Genomic DNA, 22,185 nt, shown 5'->3' with positions numbered 1-22,185 from the left:
TTTACCAGTGCTCTGGATCAAATCAATGGGGAGACAAACGTTCAATGTTGGTCTTTTAAACTCAAATAAGTGCATTTCAGTGAACACTTACATTATGGGTCACAGTCATCTTGTCCATCTTTTCCAAATCATTCTGCATGTTGGCATGCATATTGCCATGACAACATGGGATAGGTGTACAACAAGTTTCACTTTTGTATTTGACTATTACTTTGGAGAATGTTCACTAATATTGACTGTATCTCTCCAAGGACATAGGAATAACATATTCCGATTCTGAAACTCAGCAGTATTCCCGTTTGATGGTATTGAATTGCAAATATTTTCAATTGAGAGTGTAAGGGTTGTTGGTCTGAATGGGATGTAACTAGTGGCATTTTAGAGCAGGGTTTGTCACATGTACAGTAAGTGACTTCATTCCGAAGGGCTTTTTCAGAGGAGGGTGGCATGGTCTAGGTCTATGTTGTCCATGCAGGCCAAAATAGCCTTCTGGTCCTCCTGGGGTGGACGGCGGTACAGCAGAGCAGAAAAGCGGGCATACGGGTCCTGGCGGATGGGCCATTTCTTCTTCTTGCGGAGGTAGAGAGCTTCTTCGGGCTGGAGTACCTGAGAGGTGTATGCCTGCTGGGTCTGAGAGATGGAGACACCTGAGGGAGGGATTGCAAGAGGTACAGTAGTAGGTCAAATGCGATCAAAGGATACCGTCTGAGGTCGGAAGGACAGGAAGTGAGGAGAGGGGAGTTGAGCAGCTGACTGTCCATGCAGTAGCTCCCACTAAGTAAAACCCTCAGTTTGGATTTAGCCCTGAGAGTGTAAAATTGGACAGAAAGGGACCTGGACTCAGTAAAGTCCTGAGGATTGTACTGGGTGGGCACTACTGGATGGATGATGTGTTTCAGAACGCAATCAGAGCAAAAGTCATCTGTGATATTATCTATGATGTATGACTCGATATTTGGGCAAGGTTTCAGCCTGATCCGAACCCCATTGACTTCTATTATAAAATTTAAGTTAAATGTAAAAAAATAAATATATAAAACCTTAACCTATTGGCAGCATGGCAAAAATTTGGAGGTGATCGTCCAAGCGGTTTGTGATGTTAGCCACACACGTGCGCGCAAACACGCATTTCTAGACGAATTGCCTGCTACTGAGCCACAAAAAAGTAAAGTTTGCCACTTGCCAGTGGGGATTTCAAAATCTAATTTGTAGTAATTATGTATATGAAATATCTAATCGGCTTGAAGCCTGCTACTTTGATTTGATTGCTCTAATGATTTCCAAATATTACTGTTTAATATTTCACTTGCAAATAAACACTTGGCAACAGTTTATGGTTCTTACCCGATTTCCTTCTGGTCTTGGAATTATTGTTGTTCATCATCATCTTCTTGGCCTTTTTAATACGTTGGTATCTCAGTGCATCCATCCTCTCAGACCCTGACAGGGCAGTCGGCGCACCTCGACGTCTTCTGAACAGAGAAAAGAGAGAGAGGAAAAAAACAGGTAACCCTGGGTCACACACATCCAAGTGGACCCCTGTTCGTCCACAAAAACAGAATACCACCACATTCAAGACCCAAACCATCTCAACAGAGCACTGGTTGTGCTAAACCAGAAGGGCTGAACATTACCAATAGCCAGTGGTGGACAAAATACTAAATTTCTCGAGTCAAAGTATATATCTATACTCCTGGTCAAATATAACTCAACTACAAGTAAAAGTTGCTTGTCAAAGTTGTACTTGAGTTAAAGAACTGGAGTACTTGCTTTTTTTTAAGCATTCAAAAGTACAAATTACAAAGCACAAAAAATATCAATGATAGTGAAAATAGCAGATCTACAGAGTTTGTCGATCGGCTATTTTCCACTGTTGAAATACAGCTATAACATACTTTTTTCCTTCCAAGAAATGTAGTGGATTCAATATTTTTCTTTAAAATGTAGTGGAGTGAAAGTCATACGTAGTCAAAAATACAAATACTCAAGTACATATGTACTCAATACATGTACTTAAGTACAGTACTCAAGTAAATGTAGGCTACTTGGTTACTGTCCACCACAGCCAATTGATCAATGTGAGACCTCAGGAGCTGTACTTTGAATTCCACCAACATGTTCTCAAAAGATTCAAAAGACCTTACTTTTCTCAAAAGACTTAACTTCTCACAATATGAGTAAAAAAATAGCTTGTAAAGTTTCTTCAACTTGAAATTTTGTTGATGACCATGCAGGGTTAAAACTATAATTATTTCTACATTAACAATTTGCCATAACCAATCATTTGATATTTTTGCCCAAATTGATCCTAACATTTTTATCCAAACAGCAGTAAAGTACTGTAGCACAATTTGTGAAACCACAAATTCACCTTTAAATGCATCACAAACAATTATGACAGTGATAAAAAAAAAAATACAGTAGATAGAGAATGTAGTACGATTTGCACTGTTAGTTTCAGAGGAGAAATCACAAAATATATATTTTTTTAAATTTAAAACAGTATAATTTCAACAGCCATAAAAATATTCCTAACAATTAAACATTTATACTTATTTCAAAATCAGATTCATTCCATTCTGAAAATAACAGATGCAAATGTTTCCGTGGTGTGAAGTGTATATTTCTCAGCTGTTTAACCACATGAACCCTAGCATCCCTATTCTGGGGCAAACATTTGGCAAAAATAGCACATCTACAAGTTCACAACGCCTCACAACATTGAGCTTGCAGATCGGCTATTTTGTTGAAGAGGAAAATGCTAGCAGATCTAGTATAGAGCCCTGGGGGACTCCGGTCAACTATAGGGTTTAAGTGGTTAATGATGGCGTCTACAGACCTCCCTTCCATTCATGGAGGCACTTATGACATGGCAGCCCACAGATTCTGCCACAAACACACACTGGGCTCTCTCAAGGCACAGAAAACAAATAGCATTTTACAGAGGAGCCATCTTCCCAACGTGACTGCAGAGAGAAACCGAAGGTCGTTAGTAGAGGGGGAAAATCACAGCTGAGCAACAAAGCATCATCAATATGTATTCATAGACATGGATACTGTCTACAATGGGCTTCACCATGCTGACAGGGGGAGAGATGGCGGGAGGGGAAATGACTACTCGGGAACAGTCACATAATGAAAAATAAGCCAAAAAATAAAAAGCGAAGCACTAGGACAACAAATGTAACAAGAGTTTATCCATAGTTGTTGTTGAGGTTTTTCTTTTTTCTTTTTTGAAACGGAAGAGCAATATTTAGCGATGGCATGCATGGCAGTTTGCACATGGAACACGACTTTAAAGGGGAATACATTGAAACGCACTTCAAAAGGGCAGATCACTCAAAACTAAGGGGTATTTAAGTCCCCTGCATGCTCTCCCCTCACATGCCCTATTGGTTAATTCTCTGTTCCTCATAATAAATAGAAGTGCATCAGCGGTTTTGGCAGGGCCACTTGCTTCAAATGGCCATCAGAACTGTTCTGCAGTCCACGTTTTGTAAGTGCATTTGTGTATGAATGCTTAATTTATACTTAGTTGTACAATGGTGTCACATGCCGAAAATATCCGATCTACAAGCTCACAATGCTTCGCAGTGCCAGTATGACATGTGTAATGAGCTTGAATATCGGCTATTTTTGGAACGCGACACTTCTGCGCAATGAAGTATAAATCAGGCTTTAGGTGCTTGGACTCATGCTCTCTACAGATGCTCCCTATACAGACCAGAAGCCCTGTGTCCATCAAGAACCTTTTTATGGGAAGTGCAGTGCATTGCTGCAGTTGTTCCCATATGAGACTGTTGAAAACGCATTTGAAGAACAGCACTTTTAGTTTTTGGTAAAAGTTGGGCTATTTTTAACATCTAAGGCTCTGGGCTCTGATTGCTGAAAACATGCTCAGCACTCAGCACTGTTGGGAACATGCAACAGTGCCTCCTCTTTTTTTTGTTAATGAGAAGAAGAGGTCACAGCGAGACAAGGCAGGACAGGTCCCTGTGGACACAGACAATATATGAATTTATAACGCCAATCATAAAAAATACTTCCAGGTGCTAGAAGTCTAAAATATTTTCAATTGGTGCAATATGTAACACAAGCATCTGTTAGAATAAAAATAAAATGAAAAAAATAAAAAATGTGTCACGCTTGAGAAGAATGCTAAGATTTTTTAACTCTTCCTCTTTCACAAGGTCTTTGCCCATAACATATTCTTGGCAACTTTACTAAAAGCACAAATAATAATAAAGTTGTGTGTCACATCCACATTATGACAACAATATTAACAGATCTACAGGACTGTATGTACAGTATGCTGTCAAAAGTTCTGTTCTCTGCTTTTATATTATTAGCATGAGGTGTCATATTGCAGAATGTACTGTATGCAAGTTATCAGCTTTTATTCATTACAAACTCATTTGAACAGATCCATATAGGGAGTTCTCTATTAAAGAGAACAAATATAGAGTTATATTATTATAGAATTAGAAGTACTAGGTCAGAGTGGCTTATTGTCGGTATCAGAATTATTTTTGCAAAATGTTACTAAAACACACTGTCATCGTATGGATGTGATGCAAGTGGTGGGACTGTCTAATGCAATTCTCATTTGCAAAGCACTATTGGGTTGGAATTCACTCATTCAGCAGCTTTTAAAAAGAGACAGACCATTTTCTATTTGATATTATGGTTACTCTTGCCTGACTTAGTGTTTATGTGACCTGCTTTACCAAAATCAGTGAACACACACATCACTCTGTCACACACGACACGACACGACACACACACACACACACACACACACACACACACACACACACACACACACACACACACACACACACACACACACACACACACACACACACACACACCCACCCTTCCCTTATTCACATGTACTAGAGCGTGACGTCACAATAGCTGAAGGAATAAGACTAATTTTGGCAGAGCAGGTTTTACAGTATATCTTGTGTACAGTATGTTTCATTTGAAGGGGGCTCTATCAGACCTACAGTATGCATGAATATATTATCAGGCTGCAGGTTATCATGGTTAGCAAACCACTCAAGCATGAAATCATATTGGTGAAAACATATCTTACCTATCCTGTTATACAAGATGGCATATGCATACCAGTCAGAATGCATAATGTACTGAAGACTGCAGAACTCAAAATGCATAGCCACTTCGAGAAAAAAGGGGAAAAAACAAAGAACTGAAAAGAACTGCAAGGTTGATTGAAGGAAGGAATAAACTAAAGAAAGGCAGATCCAAATTCTTGTATTCCCCTTTAAAGGACGAAGTGATCAAAAAAGTCCCACCTGCTAACCCCCCCCTTTCAGACATGGATCCAACCCTTACCTATTGCGGTGTAGAGGACCTGGTCACAACAACGCTGCCCAGATAGCTGAGATCAATCAAAAACAAAGCAGGTAAGAACCACCAAACTTCCCCTAGTTCATAATGATGGAGACAGTGCATTACATGAGAAGCGGACAGGCCCTGTGACACACTTTGCCCAACAAGTTTCCCTTGGTAGTCAGACCTGGGGGTTTCCTGGGGGGCATTTGAAGGGGTGGGAGAGAGGAGGGTTAGGGAGTGATAACTGGGTAAGAAGGTAAGAGAGGGGTGTAGGGGTCGGAGGTATGGGGAGAGTTGATCATGCAGTCAGGTTACTAAGGACGAGGATGGGCCGCAGGGCCTGCTGAGATGGGCTCTCCTTAAAGCATCCTTCTGTATGATAAAGGCATCTTCAAAGGCTTGGAGCTAGACATAACAATGGGAGTTTGTTTTGTCTGGGGAATCAATTGGATGCATATTATGGGATCCCTCCTGTTAGGTGAAAGCAGGGTAAAGCATGACATAGATGATAAAACAAGCATCCCGTGGTAATGTCTCACTGATTCCCAGGCTTTTAGGGGCTTGTGTCAAATACATTGCATTGGAAATGTTTCTTCAAAGACTTACTGTAGCCCCAAAAGGTCTGTAACTGTATGTAATCTGTGAAGCAAATGCATTTTGTTGTCAAGTCACAAAGGATTTTGTTTTTCCACAATGACTTTATCTCAAGAGAAAAAATACATGTGAAGAACAATATTTTCCAATTGACAATTTTCGGACAATGCTTCACAGATTCAATGGATGAATACATCTAAATTGATGTCTGACATGAAAAGCAGCATTGATACATTTTAAATATAAAGCAATCCCAAAGCTCATCATTCGAATTCTTACAGTTTGCACATTTTGCAGTCTATGAAAAGCGTTACAAAATATGCAGAGCCTTTGATCTAAAATGTAGTTATAACCCCAAAGGTGATTTTGAAGATTTCAAAGTAGACCTTAAATACCTCAATTATTTTGGGCAATTTGACATAATAATTAAATCATAATGTTTTGGGCAGATGACTCAAATAATATCCCTCCCTGGAAGCCCAGTTCACCTACCCTGAAGCTGACAACTGGGCTGGAGAGGGCTCGGATGGAAGAATCTCCTCCTCAGTCCTCCTCTGAGATGGCATCTGCCCAAAAATGTTGCTACTTTCCATGGGGGGTGATGGGGACTGGGACGGGTAGCTGGTTGCGGAGGTGGCAAAGGCCATGTGTGAGCGGTAGCTGGGACTTGCCCGCCTGCTACTCCGGCCTTGTGCAGGTGAGGAGGATGGGGAAGATCTCCTTGAGAAGCTAGCTGTGGAAGGGGGGAGGAGGGTGATCTCGGACATCTCTGGAGGAATGTGAGGTTGGACAAAGCTAGGACGAGGTCGGGGACGCACTACAATCTCTGGGGAGCTCTGGTGAGAGCTGAAGGGGCTCTGGGTGAGGGGTGAGAGTCGGGAGGGTTGGAGGACCACCTGATGCATCCCAGAATCCATCCTACGAGCTTGTCGGGGGCTAAACCGAGGGGTAGGGTCAAACCACCGAGTGTCCAGGCTACTGAATGTGCTAGGGACTATATGGGCCATTGGATCGGTGTAAGGCAAAATTGGAACGCCCATACCGTGGCTTGCGTGTCTTAGGTGGGCTAGACGTTGTGCCTCTTGCATAGTTAAATGCTTGGCTGCGGAGCCATGAGGCCTGGCCTTGCTGGGAGACTTGCTTGGGTAGGTCTTTGGGGCCTCTAGTGGCAGAACGGCTGGGTAGGTGGGCATTGGTAGGGAGGAAGGCTGGAAAGCACTAAGAGGAAGAACATGAGGTGGAGGAGGGAAGGGGGATTCGTGGCGGAAGTGCAAAGGGCGGTGTGGGGGGAAGATGAAGTGGGGCCCTTCCAGACTTGCAAATGTAAAATCCAGTCCCTGCCAGATCTCCGGAGAGCGAGAGGAAGAGGTGAGTGTCAGAGGAAGGGGGAAGCCAGAGACAGCATACTGTTGGATCTCTCGTTCCCCCATCTCTTCAGGAATCATGGGGTGACCAAAGGGACCTTCGGCAAGGTATGGAGGGGAGGACATGACAGAGCTAAGTGGGCTGTCAGGCATGTAGAAAGGGGGTGGGGGATCATGATCCCCATGAGCGCCTAGGTAGCCATAAAAAGCCCTGTGATGGAGAGCACCCCGGATCTGCCCTGTGGCCTGGAGCCGACTGCTGTCCATGATGGTCATACCTTCCAAGGGCCTCTGGAAGCGAGGGCTGTAGGCTGGAGGCTGCATGTAGGAGTCCTGACTGGAGATTGGGGAAATCTGGTGTGGACGAAGGGTGGCCATCATTGGCGGTAAAGGCCTGGGATCATCATTCTCTTCATCTGACTGCCGGAATTCAGGATAGAGGTCTGACTCTTCCACAAAGGGGAAGCCCTCAATTCGCCGAGGTTTAACAGACAATTCCATGTCAGTAGGGTCCATGACGAAGCGTCCATCAGGGCCTCGGCTGATAAGCTCTATAGGCGTTGTCGCTTCAGCTTCATACTTGGAGGCGCCATACTTCTTGCTAATTATTGCTCTTTTCGTCTTCTTGTATAAAGACAATTCTTCCCTCTTCCCCGGACTTATGGGTGTCTTCTTGACATGGCCATCTTCAGAAGACTCGGATGGGGTTCTCTTTGAACGCACACTCTCTGGACTCACCTTTCCTGAAGACGACCTGTGGAACAAAGAATACGCGATCTCTGTCAAAAAGATAACCAATGAAGTGGCCACCAACACCCAAGACCCTGTTCTAAGCGAAGGATATTACAATGGAAAGCTGACAAATAATAGCATTTCATGACTTGATATTGTTAATTTTTCATCATTAGTGTACACATTACGTAAGTGAATAACATTTTTTAGGTAGTGTATTTATGGTATTTGTGGCAATGTGAGCATTATACCTTTTGAGCTATTTATAATGAATCTGCACATTGACCAAGAAATCTTGATGATGTCAGGAGGAGACGTTGAAGACAACACGATAGCAATCTGTTCTGTGTCAGCTCATTCAGTTAATTACATTTAATGAATCAATTGACTCAAAAAGAATAATAACATCAACAATACTTCTAACTCGATCTTAATGCTTGGGTGTCATTAACACCTATCCCTAACTTTTTATGTAGGCTACTGGTGAAAGAGACAATAAAGGGCAAGTGTGTACATTTATTTGCCACCAGTGTTGAAGTGGGGACAAAGAAGATAGTCTGTATTTTGTATTTAGGGGTCAAATTATGCTAAACACAGGCTCAGATTTGACCTTTATATCAACATACAACATACAGGGTAGCACAATGCTCTATGACTTAAGGAATATAAATGTTGATACACAACCTATCTGTTGACTTACATAGTTTTTTTTGTTGATCACAAACTAAGCGGTTAAGCTGGTGGGACACAAACATGGGACCTTCTGCTTTCCAGGTGGGCTTTCTACCCATTCAGCTGCCCCATAGCCAATAAGTGGATTATAAATAAATGTATATAACATATGACTATAGGTTCTGTTATGACCAGGCCCATCACAGAACTAATACTGCATATGTATGCATAGTGTGGCAGCGTTTAGTTATTGTGCCACACATCGTTTCAGAAGATCTGAGACTTAAGGCAGCTCTCCACCACACCGATTTTGGGCCGACTCGGCATTGGAAAGCGTTGGAAAGCATCTGCTGCCAACAACCTGTTGTCGGATAGCGTCGTCCTGTCAGGTCGGGACCTCTATCGACCCGCCGATGAGAAACCGAGCATGTTCAGTCTTTGGGACGACCGGTACAGCTGTCGATAGCCGTGGGGTAGTGAAGAGGGGGGAGATGCAGAAGCTCCTGTGTTGCCAGATTCCGTGAGTGAAACAAGCGACCAGGTCTATGAAAACAAGCCCAAAAGAAGCGACCAGTTTCACCACTTGAGCCCTATTAAATCAGCTATTTTCAAAAAATCTTGAAAGCCAGCCCAAATAAGCAACTACTGTACACTTCGGAAACAAGCCCTAACAAAAGCAACCTGCAACTATGAATATTTACAAGCAACTTTACAGGAAAACAAGCCCAAAGTCCCTTATAATAAGCAGACCTGGCAACACTGGCAGAATCTTTCAAGCCAGAGTCATGCAACGGGGCAGATACCCGACGGGTACCCGCGTTTGACGGGTGAAAACGGGTGAAAAATATACTTTTATAAGTTCACGGGGACGGGAGGTACTGAACTAAGCGTGGATGGGTAACATTTTATTGTGAAAATCAGAGAGCACTGTTTCCGACCAAACAACGTCACTTGTGTAACTTAATACAGCACGCCAGCATAGAGCACGCCGGTCAGTTGTCTTAACTAACAAAAACACATTGAACATCCTGTAAAACGTTCAAATTAAAACCATCTGACTATGTAAACAACGACACATGCGTACTGCGTGTATGCGCATTCTCGTGCGTGGCTATATGTGGAAAGCTCGCTCCTCCGTTCTTGATTTCTGAACGAATTTGACAACTGAATGTAGAGCTATTGTTGAAGGCTGCTATCTTGTGTTAAAAGCATTTCAACGCACTTTTAAATTGAGTGACTGTCTGTAGGCTTTTACATTTTACTGCATTTCAATCACGGGTAAACGGGCGGACAACGGGTCCATTATTTGACGGGCGGGGCGGGTCTGGTTTGTATTTTGATATAATCACGGGTGACGGGTCGCTCTACGGATCGGATTATTGATGGGCGGTACGGGCGCGGGTTGTCAAAATGGGACCGGTGCAAGACTCTGTTTCAGGCCAGCCTGCCAGCTCTAACGCATTAGCACAACAATGTGCGCATCGGCCGACTGCTTGTGCTGAACTAAAAGACAACTTTTGCCAACAGACTACCAGTCTGTTGCAGTCTGTTGTAGTCTGAAGTAGTCTGTTTGGTGGAGAGTCACCTTTAAAGACACTCAGAGTACTTTTGGTTGTTCTCCACCGTGTTAGGAGTGATTTATTTTATTTCTTATTAAAGCTGCAATCCGTAAGATTCATGTCCAATACGTTTCAGGCAATACCTCTTGTCAACCAGTAGTGTTCCTACCTGAACACAGGATCTAAATTCCTCAACAGATGAGCAGTGAGAACACCTCCATCCACCTTACTGTATTTTATTAACATACTCTACCATAGGGGATTGGTCATAATAGCATTTCATTCACTAAAACAATTTCCGGATTGCAGCTTTAAATGGCTTTTATACCTTATGTAAAGCACTTTCAAGTTTGAGATGCCTTTGTGTATTGAAATGTGCTATATTAATTCCTTTGCCTTGCTTTGCTAAAGCTGAGTATTTCAGAGGAACCCAATAATGTATGAGTATGTGTTAGAATTATATCAACCTATTTCCAGACAAATACAATACACAAACAATTAAACAGTGACTTTCTTATGGAAGCCCTGGTGGAGATGCCAATGCAATGTCAAACCATGTTAAACGCTGTATGCTAAAATTACAGTATATCTGTTGATATGGAATTCAGAACTTTTATCACTCATAAAGACAAGGGGTCCCCAAAGCATAATCTTGCTTAGGGCTGCCAAAAGTCTAGGGCCAGCCTTGTATAATTTAAAAGAGTAAGCTAGAAATATCAACGCTACAAATTAGGCTCTCAATATTAATTGCTTATTCAGGACGTTTTGGTAAATGGACCAGGCATGGTGTGCGGATATTTCTTCCTTTTTCAGTTTTCCTTTTTTTCTGCACTGGATGTACACACTAGTTCACCTTTTTCCATAATTACGAAGACTGCACCCCCAAAGGCATGCAATGCTACTGGCTAATGGAGAGACTTGAATGCCACAGTTTCCTATACAACACTATTCCAATCATTGCTGCATGCATGTGATTATTGATCAAGAAGCCCAACTGCTAATATTACCCTGTACTCTCTGTACAGGAGTTTGCTCATATTCCAGACATGATGAATGAAAACATATTTGAAATCCTTAGGCCAGCTCAGACTAGTCTGCAATTACATCAGGCAGTATAACACATTCACACTACAGGATCACAAGGGTCCATTCAGTGCCAAATATCTCTCCAGACCAGATCGAAATCACTCGGACTATTAAAGGTGGCCAACATGACCAAATCAGGACAAGAGAAAGTTTTACCTCTGTAGTTAAGTCACACTTTATCACTATCAGCCACATTAAATGTCAATGTTATGGCACATAATTATACACAGGAGAGAGTCAATATCCCTAAAAGAGAAAATTCTGATACCAATGACAACTTATTCTCTAAGAAAGAGAAAAGGGAAAACAAGAATTGTTTTGAAGCCACAGTAACTTTATTTAATTATAAAATACAACATTTGGGCATGGCTGTTTTTCAAATGTATTTATTTATTTTTTTCAAAATCACTAAGGCTTGTGCTCAACATAACTGTTTTTTTGTTGTTTTTTTCAGTGGAGGGCCTGAGTTTCAAAGTCACTGAAAAACAAGTTACATTATTCATGCAATTCAGGCAATCTTTTTTTAGGTACAGTACATGATTCTGGCCCAAGCACATCTGCTTTAAGGCACAGAGACACATCTACAGTACATATAACGAAAATGTAATATAATATTGATAGATCAAGAATCTTTAACTATTAATTAATATCATTATAAACAATCACAGCCACATATGCATCTCTAAAGCTAATCATAATAGAAATATTGTTTTAAGCTTGAACAAATAATGTGCTTAGTTTTTTCTTAACATATAGATTGCTCAGAAAATAATCTTCTTCCAGTATATACTCAATATGCAGTTAAGTGCAGTAATATTGCCAATATCACAAATTAGACTTATCCAAATGTAAATTAAGTTGATATAATTTCTGCTACTACATCATAAAATGATCACCCAATAATGTAGATTCAGGGATTCACTAATGATGCTATACAATTGCACGCCCCCCCCCAAAAAATAAATAAATAATAATAATAATAATAAAATCAACATTTGTACTTATGATGACAATTATGCATTTACATTATTAAAATACACATTATACAGTACTTGTCTATTTACACTTCATATGATGACTAGTAGTTGGCACTGACATAATCTTCACAAGCTTAAATGTTAATCGTGGTTAAATACTCTTGAATTTTCAAACAATCCAAAAGACTACAGTAGATACAAATTACTAAAGCATAGCTAAAAGCAAATTTATGAAGGCATCTAGGAGGGTGTGGGGGGGGGTGGAAACATTGAATGAAACCAAATACGAAGGTGTCAAAAAGACTAATTGGATTGCAGGTTGCTGGGAGGAAGGAGGCAGTGATTCAAGGATCTCTTGCCTGCAAGGTAATTGGAAGGACACGGGCACATACAACGCAGACAACAGCAATGTTCTCTTAAGATTAACTGAGAGCCATATACTGTGAAATAAAAAAAATAAAGGTGATAGATGTAGAATGTCACAATCACACTATGCCTCTGAAAGGGTGAAAAACAATGTGCTATTATTGAAAGTGAGAGGATGAATTGAGAAAAAAGTAATATGTCGAAGTTAAAGGACCATACCGGTGGTCTGGCATGTTTAGCCCATGGGTTCTCAAAGTGGGGTCCGGGGACCCCCAGGGGTCATTGGGGGGGGGGGGGGGTGTGGGGGGTACCAGAGGATCTCCAGCTAAATTAGTTAATACAGCGTCACAATCATTTTAACCACTTTAACCATATTTGATACTTTGAATATTCAAAAATAGCTGATCAACAAGCTAGCGCTATGAGGTTGTACTGTATATCTGCTATTTTTGAAAATGTTTGAAAAAAAAAAAAGAATAATTTTGATATTTTTTTTACTGGGGGTCCCTGGAAATATCTTTTCAGAGGGGAATCCGTGGCCAAATGCATATATTTGACATGAAAAAGTTTGAGAACCACTGGTTTAGCCCATGATAGACCATGTTTCAAAGCACCGTAGGTTGTTTGACTTTTGAGAAAGCCATTGGATTGTTAATTTCAGTACGGCAACTACTTGAAACTTGCTTTTAGGTAATCCAATGTGTCATTATGTTTTTGCAAAGTTATAAAGAGTATGAGCTTTAATGTAATGTTTTGGGGGAAATTTCTGGAAGTTTTACACACATTTTCCAAGGCATATTCATCTCAGAAATCTAGTTTTAATTTTTTTGATGTGCACAATTTCAATAGAAAATACTTTAACATAGATCATATCATATAGTTCACATACAAAGGCAATACTTTGTAAGGCTTTTTTTTGGTAAGAATTCAGTAGAATTGCAACCGTCTGCACGGTGCAGTCTCACATCATGTGCGGCCCACGCTACTGCCAACACTTAGTCTGAGCCAAATGACTCCATCATTTCTAGAAAGTTTTGATTATATTACTAGAGTGAATACATTTTATATTTAATATATTTCACTTAACAAGCAGATAGTAGCCTAAAGCAAATGATACAGTTTATATTGCTATTTTTTTGCTAGCTAGATACCAGGAGGGCTGTAGCTTGATTAAGCATGCTAACTGAGTATTAATTCATCTGTTTCCATTTATAATTTTTTGGAAAACATTTCTTTTACAAATTTGACCCTAAACGCTAAGTTTGTGTAAAGCCCAATTTTTAAAACAAACATTTCCACATTATCTAACACACCCCATTTCACATTGTATCTGACAAATGAATGGATGTATTTGGCAAATGAATGGATACATTATTTAAATAATGGATTTGTTTCCATCTGCATAGGGCATAGTGAATAAAGCCTGAGCAAAACATTTTTCAATTCTGTTAATTCCTGTGGAAGGTTTCCACCTTGAATATTCCCAGAGATAGTCCCGAGACAAGACTGACATACAAATGAGACGTCCATGACTTCTTAACTGTGCAATGTTGTTTATCCAACATTTTGTTAATGTATTAATGCCTTTGGATAAAATGTGAGTGAATGCGAAATCTAAAAATAAAGCCATTAACAGGAAATTAACTGTTTATGTACAATATATGGACGACGCTGTGAATAGAAAATGATATGTATTGATGCCGGTATGGTCCTTTAAGAGCTCATACAAAACCTGTCTTTTTTTTTTTTACTTGTATCTTGATTCCCAGATATGAAGCTCAGTTCATTCCAGGATGGTTTAGCATTGTAAAAATATAAATAAAAATAGCTACGATGACACATACAGTACAGTACAGCTCAATGTTTCTGCTGAGCTCTATTCCACCGAACATTAGCCAAAGTTGAATAGAGTTGACTTTTAATTTATGCAGCAATGCAGACACCTTTAGATGACCACCACAGCTGGTCATCCAAATATCGATTTTATTCTTAATCCACAAATAAGAATAAAAATTCACTGCAAGTCCATTGACCTTGAGGTGTTGATCAGAATGTGTTGCATGGCATTGATAGGGGTGAAGCATAAGGTGATAGCCACGATAAAATCAAAAAACGTAAAGCAATTGAAGGGTGAATAAATCTTATACTATCTGTGCTGCCTAATTTGAAGAGGGATGACTGTGAAGTTGAAGCAAAAGTTCTGTAATTCTTCATTGTGCATTTAGACTTTTACTAGCATGATGGCTGTGTAGCCTATTCATCAATACCTTAAGAGAGAAACATATTAAGCATACATCTCAAAAGGTAGCCCTGAACTTGGGGAGTTTTCACCAACTGCTGCAGATGTCGATCCTTCCAAACAGATTGTTAGTTTTTTTTCTCCCACAAACAAGCTGAGTGCATGTTGACACTTGAAAAGCCTTATGTGCCAGACCAGTTTATGTGTTGGCCACTGGACATTGGACCAGAAACATGCGGGCAAAGTTAGCAGCTTGCTAATGGAGGCTGAGGGGCTGGGGCTGAACCAAGGTGCAAAAGGGGTGGTGCAGCCAAGGATATTGAAAAATGGGGGTCAATAGTGGGCAGACTCACTGAGGGCTGGAGGGTGGGGGCCTGTACCTGCTGGGGTCCAGCCCCTCCCAGTACGGCTCAACACCAGGAAGGGGGCTAAGTGGACTCCTGTAGAAGGGGGGAGATAAGACAACAAGAGGCAGAGAGAAGAGGGAGGACAAGGAGTGGCTGTCAATGAAGCATCGCAATGTCTAAAACTAAGTAAAAAGCAAGAGAGAAAGTGAGAAATGCATGACAATAAGAAAGTTGTGAAAGACATAAATATGACGAAGGAAGACAAAGAATGAAATGTTAGTGAAAACAGCTGTAAGATAAGAAAGGAGGGGGCCTACCGTGGAGCATAAAGAATAAGGAGATAAAAGGAAGGAGAGAAACGACAGACACGGGTAATGATGTGGCCACTGCACCTTGAGACAGTTCTGTTTATTTTGTTCTCAGTTTGTTTCAATCTGTGAGTCACCATGAAGGACACAGGACACAGAGTTTACACAATGTATCGTGGCATCCAGCCACACTCTGAAGGTTAGAATGTATCAAGCCCTTTAACAAGATTTGGTCATTTACTATCTACTGTGCGCGTGCACGCACACACTATTACTATTGTATTTACTCACTAACACTATTTTCTACAAAAAAAAAAAATTGCATCAGAAATCCAGTTACAGCTATCCTCAAGCCAAAATGTCACCTGAATCTGAAGGGTCCGTCTGTTTTCTGCTGGACCAAAGAGGAACCAGCCCAGAAAGTCAGACACAAAGTTGTGTTCTCTCACTATCAAGTTGCGTGAATCGACACCACACACAACCACCACCACATAAGCTTGCCTGTGGCAATTGACCTTTGTCAAGTCCCGCCTGTGGTCACGCCCCTCTTCGCACCCATTGGTTGATTAGGTAGAATTGGAGAAAAAAAAGAAACTGAGGCTATCTTGTTAAATGATTATCAAGGAATAGTGTGTGACCCAGTCGAGGATAAAGGGAAGATACGTGGTTAGAAAATTAAATACATTTATTTTTTAACTTATTACTCCTGTAGTGTTGCTTTGGTCATGGCACCATGGCATCCAGATTGCTCCGTATATTATGGTCTTGCTTGTGTTGTTTCTGGTGTTGCTAGTACATGTTGCAGAATGTTAAAAACGTAGCCGCAGCATTTCAAGATAATGCTGATGATGTTAAAGCAGAGTCATTAATAGTGGTCGCTGCTTCCGCCCATTATCTTCTGCACTTGATCTTATTTGTGCTAAAAGCACAATCAAGTGTTTGATCTGTACAGACCGTCTCATGTTCCAAGTGTTTCCTCTTCAAACACTGTACTGTAAAGGGCTGTAGGTTGTTATGTTGAGATGGTATTACACTCCCACCGGTTGGCTCCTAGCCTGGCATGGCCAGACTAATATCACTGTGTAGATACTAGATATTAGTCTGGAATCTCTGTGTAGAACCTGCATTTCCAAGCGGCGGATAAAAAGAACAACCTCTGGGGATAAACCTGTGCCCCATATTTGCAAACTGGGCCCTGATTGGTGCCCCACAACTTCGGGGGCAGCGAAATCCAATCACAACCGAGCAGGGCCAGACTAATCAGTCGAGGGCTTTTTTTTCCTTTTTTTTTTGCACTGGCAGATTCATCTGGTTTCCAGGCTAGTTGGCTCCAGTCTGTGAATATTGAGTGCACCACTGAGGCAAACAAAGAAAAAAAGAAAACTGCTGTCCTCAGTGTGTCCTTGATGACAAAAAGGGCCTCTTTTTGTGGATACTAGCCATTGGTCTAGGTGTGATTTCTTGGTAAAATTGTAACATTTTTACATTTTATACCAAACCATGTTAAGTTCCAACCGGAATGCTAGAGCTTACTTTAATTATTACTTTTTGTTAGTTTTTTTTGTGTGTGGTGCAAAGTTCTGCTCTCTGTTTTACCTCAATAGAATGTCATTGTCTATTAATCAGCAGTGCACACTGTATGCCTTCACAAGTTTCATTACTGCATATCCATATCGCTTTTACTTCCAGAGGGATTAATGATCCGGCAAGAATGATTGATGCAAATTACTGAATGCATAAAATAGCTTTTGGATTAAAAATCAACTAGCCGAGAAGTCGGATTATATAACACACACAGCTTCTTGGACAGTGCCTTGGACAGAGATTTGCGTTGTACTGAGTGCACCTTTCTAGTTACTCTTACTTTTACCTGTACCTCTTATTTTATTTTCACTGCTGTTGCTGCTATGACTCGCAAATTTCCCTCCAGGGATCAATAAAACGATAACCATGCCTTTTGCCTTTCTGCTGAGTTTGAGCTTGTAGTCTTGCACTTCCACCACACAGACTGGAATGGCACGTGATAACCAAGTTTTGGTTATCATGTGATCATTTTGTGAATTGTGATCAATATTTGTATTTTTCTGCCCAGGAAGCACATGTTGGAGAAGTACAGTATAGTGCAGATAGTGCCAGGCAGAAAGCCTCAGCAGTGAAATGATCCAACATGCTACATGTACAGTAGTGGTTTTCAAACACTTTGTGCCCAAGGCACACCAATGGGCAAGTCAAAATCTCAAGGCACACCTGCATTCATAGTGAAAATAGCTGATCTACAATCTCACAACGTGCCGTGATGCTTTGTGAGCTTGAAGATATGCTATTTCCGCTATATTTTAAAATCTGTAAATGAATTAAATAATGAATAAAAGGACTGGTCCTATCATGCTGGTCCCTTTCATTTGTATCACTTTCATAGACAAACTGATCAGCTATTATATTTGCCCATTTCAACAGATATGGGAGCCGCTGAGAACTGTTCCAATCTGACCCCATAAAACAATTGACACAAGGCAATCAACATTCTTTATCATAGCTCTTCCCCCACTACCCGGGTCCCTTTATGCTCTACTGAGCACACCCTTCTAGTCCTTCATTGTGCTGTGTTACAAAGTATGGAAGTTTTCATAGCATTAGATTTTGAGCAGCTTAACACAACTCAATCTTGTCATTTTTGCCTGTGTACGTTTCCTGTGTACTTTTACAACACATAAACACAAAACGTGTTTATCACAATGCCCTATTATAAAATATATACAAAATATTCAAAGCTTTTCATATGATCAAGTAAGTAAGTAAGCCTTGCCGAGCCATGTGGCCCATACAGTAGGTCAGGAGCTTATCTCCTGTTTCTGTAGCGTGAGGCAGCTTAATGTACACCCCCTGGACTTGACGCTAGTACCCCCAATCCAACCCTTGATGCTGAATGCCAAGCAGAGAGGCATTGGGTCCCATTTTTATAGTCTATGGTATGACCCGGCCGGGGATCGACCCCCGACCTCCCAATCTCAGGGCGACACTCCAACCACAAAGCCACTGAGACTATGATAATTATGATCAAGTAAAGACAAAATAATGGTAATACTGGCCCCAGGCCACACCAGAGGATAATTGGGACGATTTTGGGTCTGATTCGCCCCTCCCGACAATCACAGAGTCATTCCCGATTTGAGGCTGGTCAGATTATCTGCCCAAATGATCCTGTAGTGTGAGGGGTTCACAAACATAAATCATAAAGTCACGGACAAAATCTCCATCATCTGATTTTGAATTGTACTATGAATATCAACTCACCCACATGCAATGCATGTAACATCCAGCAATGTTGTGTATTTGTTCATTCATTAGTTAGTACACAGAGCTTAACAGTGTGTTTACAAAATTGTGTTTGTGTAGAACATAGTGGTATTGTACAGGTAGAATTCGTTGCTGTCCGGCAGGATTTATTTCCATAAATCAGTGCTATAGAGCATCGCAGTTGCGCAGAATCCGGGTGCCGGAAGTAAATACTCAATGCATTTTTCCCATTGACTTTTCCAAAAATATTTATATCAATGAATTTAAGGCTAGAATCAAGCCATCCAGGATTCTGGTGAATCATGACCATAAAACCTTTTTTTCTGTGATTTTTTAAATTTTATATTTAATGATATGATATACTATGTTTAATAAATACCCTTTGTTTTGCCGTTTTCAAAAAAGTTTTTTCACAGAATCAAACGTTTTATGGTCATGATTCACCAGCATCCTGGATAGCTTGATTCTAGGCTTAAATTAATTTATATAAATATTTTCGGAAAAGTCAATGGGAAAAATGCATTGAGTATTTACTTCCGGCAACTGGAAGTGGGCGGGAACTGCGACGCTCTATTGAACACCCTTTACGTCCGTGTGTTGGTAAAAAATATATATTTTACCAAAAAAAGTATTAAATAGTGCTTCTGACAAAAGAAGATAACTCCATTGGATCCTCAAACTTTCTGCTAAACCAGCTAATCCAGCAAAAGGGGGTGGAGTTAGCTGGTTTAGGCTGACTCCAGGCTCCACCCCCTTTTGACCTCCAACCTCAGTGTGAGCTTGGAGGTCCATTCAGCTGTTCTTATCAATGATGAACAAAACCTCCTAACTCCATTTTTTTTTCTTTTTTTTTTTTTCTGAAAAATGAACATTTTGGAGACGAGCTGGTTCCTGCCGGACAGCAGAGATATTTATTGTAGATATCTAAGTCAAGTTTGAGATCAAGTGGTCCCTGGAATGGCACGCCTCTGAAATCAAATTGAGTTGTGTGGTCCTGCAACTTGACATCATCATCATTAATAATTTTTATAATCGGCTAAGATTAGAAAATCCTATAGTGTGCGACTGTGCGCTCAGCATTCGGCTTAGTTTATACTCTATCGTATGATGGTCTCGCATGTCGGTAAGCAACACATCAAGCTATCTATGGAGTATAAATTAGGCTTAAATCTGCAATCTGTATTAATTGTATTCAACCAATTATTTGAACACAGGTCTCCTGCATGAGATCCCAGATTTCTACTGCTGGGCTAAGACAGAAAGCCTGTTTGGACAGGGGAGATATTACGCTTTGAGCTCCATGCAATTTGTCAACGAGTAGTGGTCATACCTGATCACAGGATCTACATTTCTCAATAGAAGAGCAGGGAGACCAACTCCATCCACCGCAGATGTGTTAGTTATATTGTATTAACATACTGTATCTTGTGGACTGGTTCAAATAATGTTTGATTCACTAAAACAGTTATGGATTGCAACTTGAAGAGTGCTTTGCATAAGCTGCTGGAAGAAAGGAAGAAGTCATGTTGGTGTTACTTACGGAGTTTCCATGCTTTTTCTGCAGTGGGTAATGGAAAGCGGTGGGTCTAGAAGACAGGAAAAAATAGAAAATATACTGTTATCTTTAAAAGGCAATAATTCTTCTTGGTAAAGTGGAATATGACTATGATATACTATGGTTGCCTGACTGTATCTTTCAGTATTATTACATGTAACAAGTTAATGTAACAATATTCAATATGAATAAATTATATTTTAAGCCATAAGCATCAGTAGTGCTCAGTAAGGCAACAATATATCCTGCAGAAATAGTGCAAAAACTTCTTCTATCCAAGAAGTGTTGCACAGGCTGCATTTACAGTAGTAATTTCACAGGTCAGAATGCAGACTCAGGGAGAGTCCTTCTCTGTGTATTGTTCCCCATTTTAGCTTTTTGTTTGTGGCAGCAGAGGTCCCATCAATGTTTATCTATTGTCCATATCAAGTTTATTACAGCTAAAATATAAAATGACACAGAATAGATGCTTTCCCGGCTTTAATGGATTAACAGACAGTTGTTACAGACAGTGGTTGAATTGGCCGGTACTCACCAATACAGACTAAAGACTACCAGTTTTGTGACCCTTGCCCTCCTGAGCACCTTTATTATACGTATTTGGCCACTGAACCCCATTTCAAAATATGTTGTGCGACACTCACTCATAAAGTGCTACACATTAATATACATCTATGATGCATCAGTGAAAATCACAAGTGAAAACACATGATTAGCAAATTCGTTATTTGAAATAGTGTCCAATTTTGAATCCAAAATGATTAGCACTGTTGCACCACTGCACCAGGCTATTCATGTCTACCACCTGTCTGGGGCATTTCACCCATTCAAGCATTTCACCCATTCAAACCCATTCAATTCAATTTTAAAGAAACCACACTGTTTGGCCAACATAACATTTGAGGTGACTGGGATCTTGGGGTCTTGTTGCGGATGCTGAACCTATGTTACTGAAGTGCACGTCTTCAGTGCCAAATTGGTTTTCCCACCTAATGTACCCCAACACCACATTTGAGTACACAACGTTCTTAGAACGTTCTAATTTAACCACCATTTGTCTGATGTTGGGATTGCATTTATATCCAAGTATTGGATTGTCTTCCAAAGTTGTCGCCAGGTTGGGGTTACTATACTGAGGAGGTGCCAGTGTTTAAAAAAAAAAAAAAAGATGATTACCCATAAGAACATACAGATACAGACAAGAGACAACAACAAACATAACAAACGCATAAAATACACATAAACAAAACAAAAACCAAAAGAAACGACAAATGCACAAAAGTGCACAGAAGTTTACAGCATTCCACCTCAGCCAAAACTTCAACTTCAACTCAACCACGTCTGTTCGGGTTGGATTGTAATTTTCAGGCCTGTTGAAAACTCTAAAGCAGTGGTTCTCAAACATTTTCATGTCAAGGACCCCCAAATTGACACGTACCGTATTTGGCTGAAAATAGCTTATCTACAAGCTGAAAACGGGCAGCGATGGAATGCGTTATGAGCTTGTAGATCGGCTATTTTCAAACAAAGAGTTAAAGTGGTGAAATTGTTCGTCGTTTTGCTGTGGACCCCCTAGAACCACCCCGTGGACTGCTGGGGGTCCCTAGACCACACTTTGAGAACCACTGTTCTGAAGATATGATAAAAAAAATATTATTGTAATCTAAATCCTATATTGTACAATTGTAGAATTGAAGAAAACAAAAGAAACAATTATTTTGTGCAAGAGTG

The 22,185-nt window shown here is 40.5% G+C and overlaps 1 protein-coding gene across 1 annotated transcript in view; it reads right to left on the bottom strand.

Annotated features, from left to right (window-relative positions):
* Window positions 1-432: 432 nt before the first annotated feature.
* igsf9bb (immunoglobulin superfamily, member 9Bb) overlaps window positions 433-22,185 on the bottom strand; it is a gene marked incomplete at both ends in the record, with an annotated part of 133,310 nt that continues 111,557 nt past the window's right edge. Inside the window, 5 exons of the mRNA XM_084073498.1 lie at window positions 433-647; window positions 1,345-1,472; window positions 6,445-8,070; window positions 15,301-15,387; window positions 20,440-20,485. Of these exons, the coding sequence (XP_083929624.1) occupies window positions 433-647; window positions 1,345-1,472; window positions 6,445-8,070; window positions 15,301-15,387; window positions 20,440-20,485 (2,102 nt within the window). The remainder of the gene's footprint in view (window positions 648-1,344; window positions 1,473-6,444; window positions 8,071-15,300; window positions 15,388-20,439; window positions 20,486-22,185) is intronic.

Source organism: Gymnoscopelus microlampas (genome assembly GCF_963454915.1).
Source record: "Gymnoscopelus microlampas genome assembly, chromosome: 12".
NCBI lineage: Eukaryota > Metazoa > Chordata > Actinopteri > Myctophiformes > Myctophidae > Gymnoscopelus > Gymnoscopelus microlampas.
This window is presented reverse-complemented; position numbering and strand designations above follow the sequence as displayed.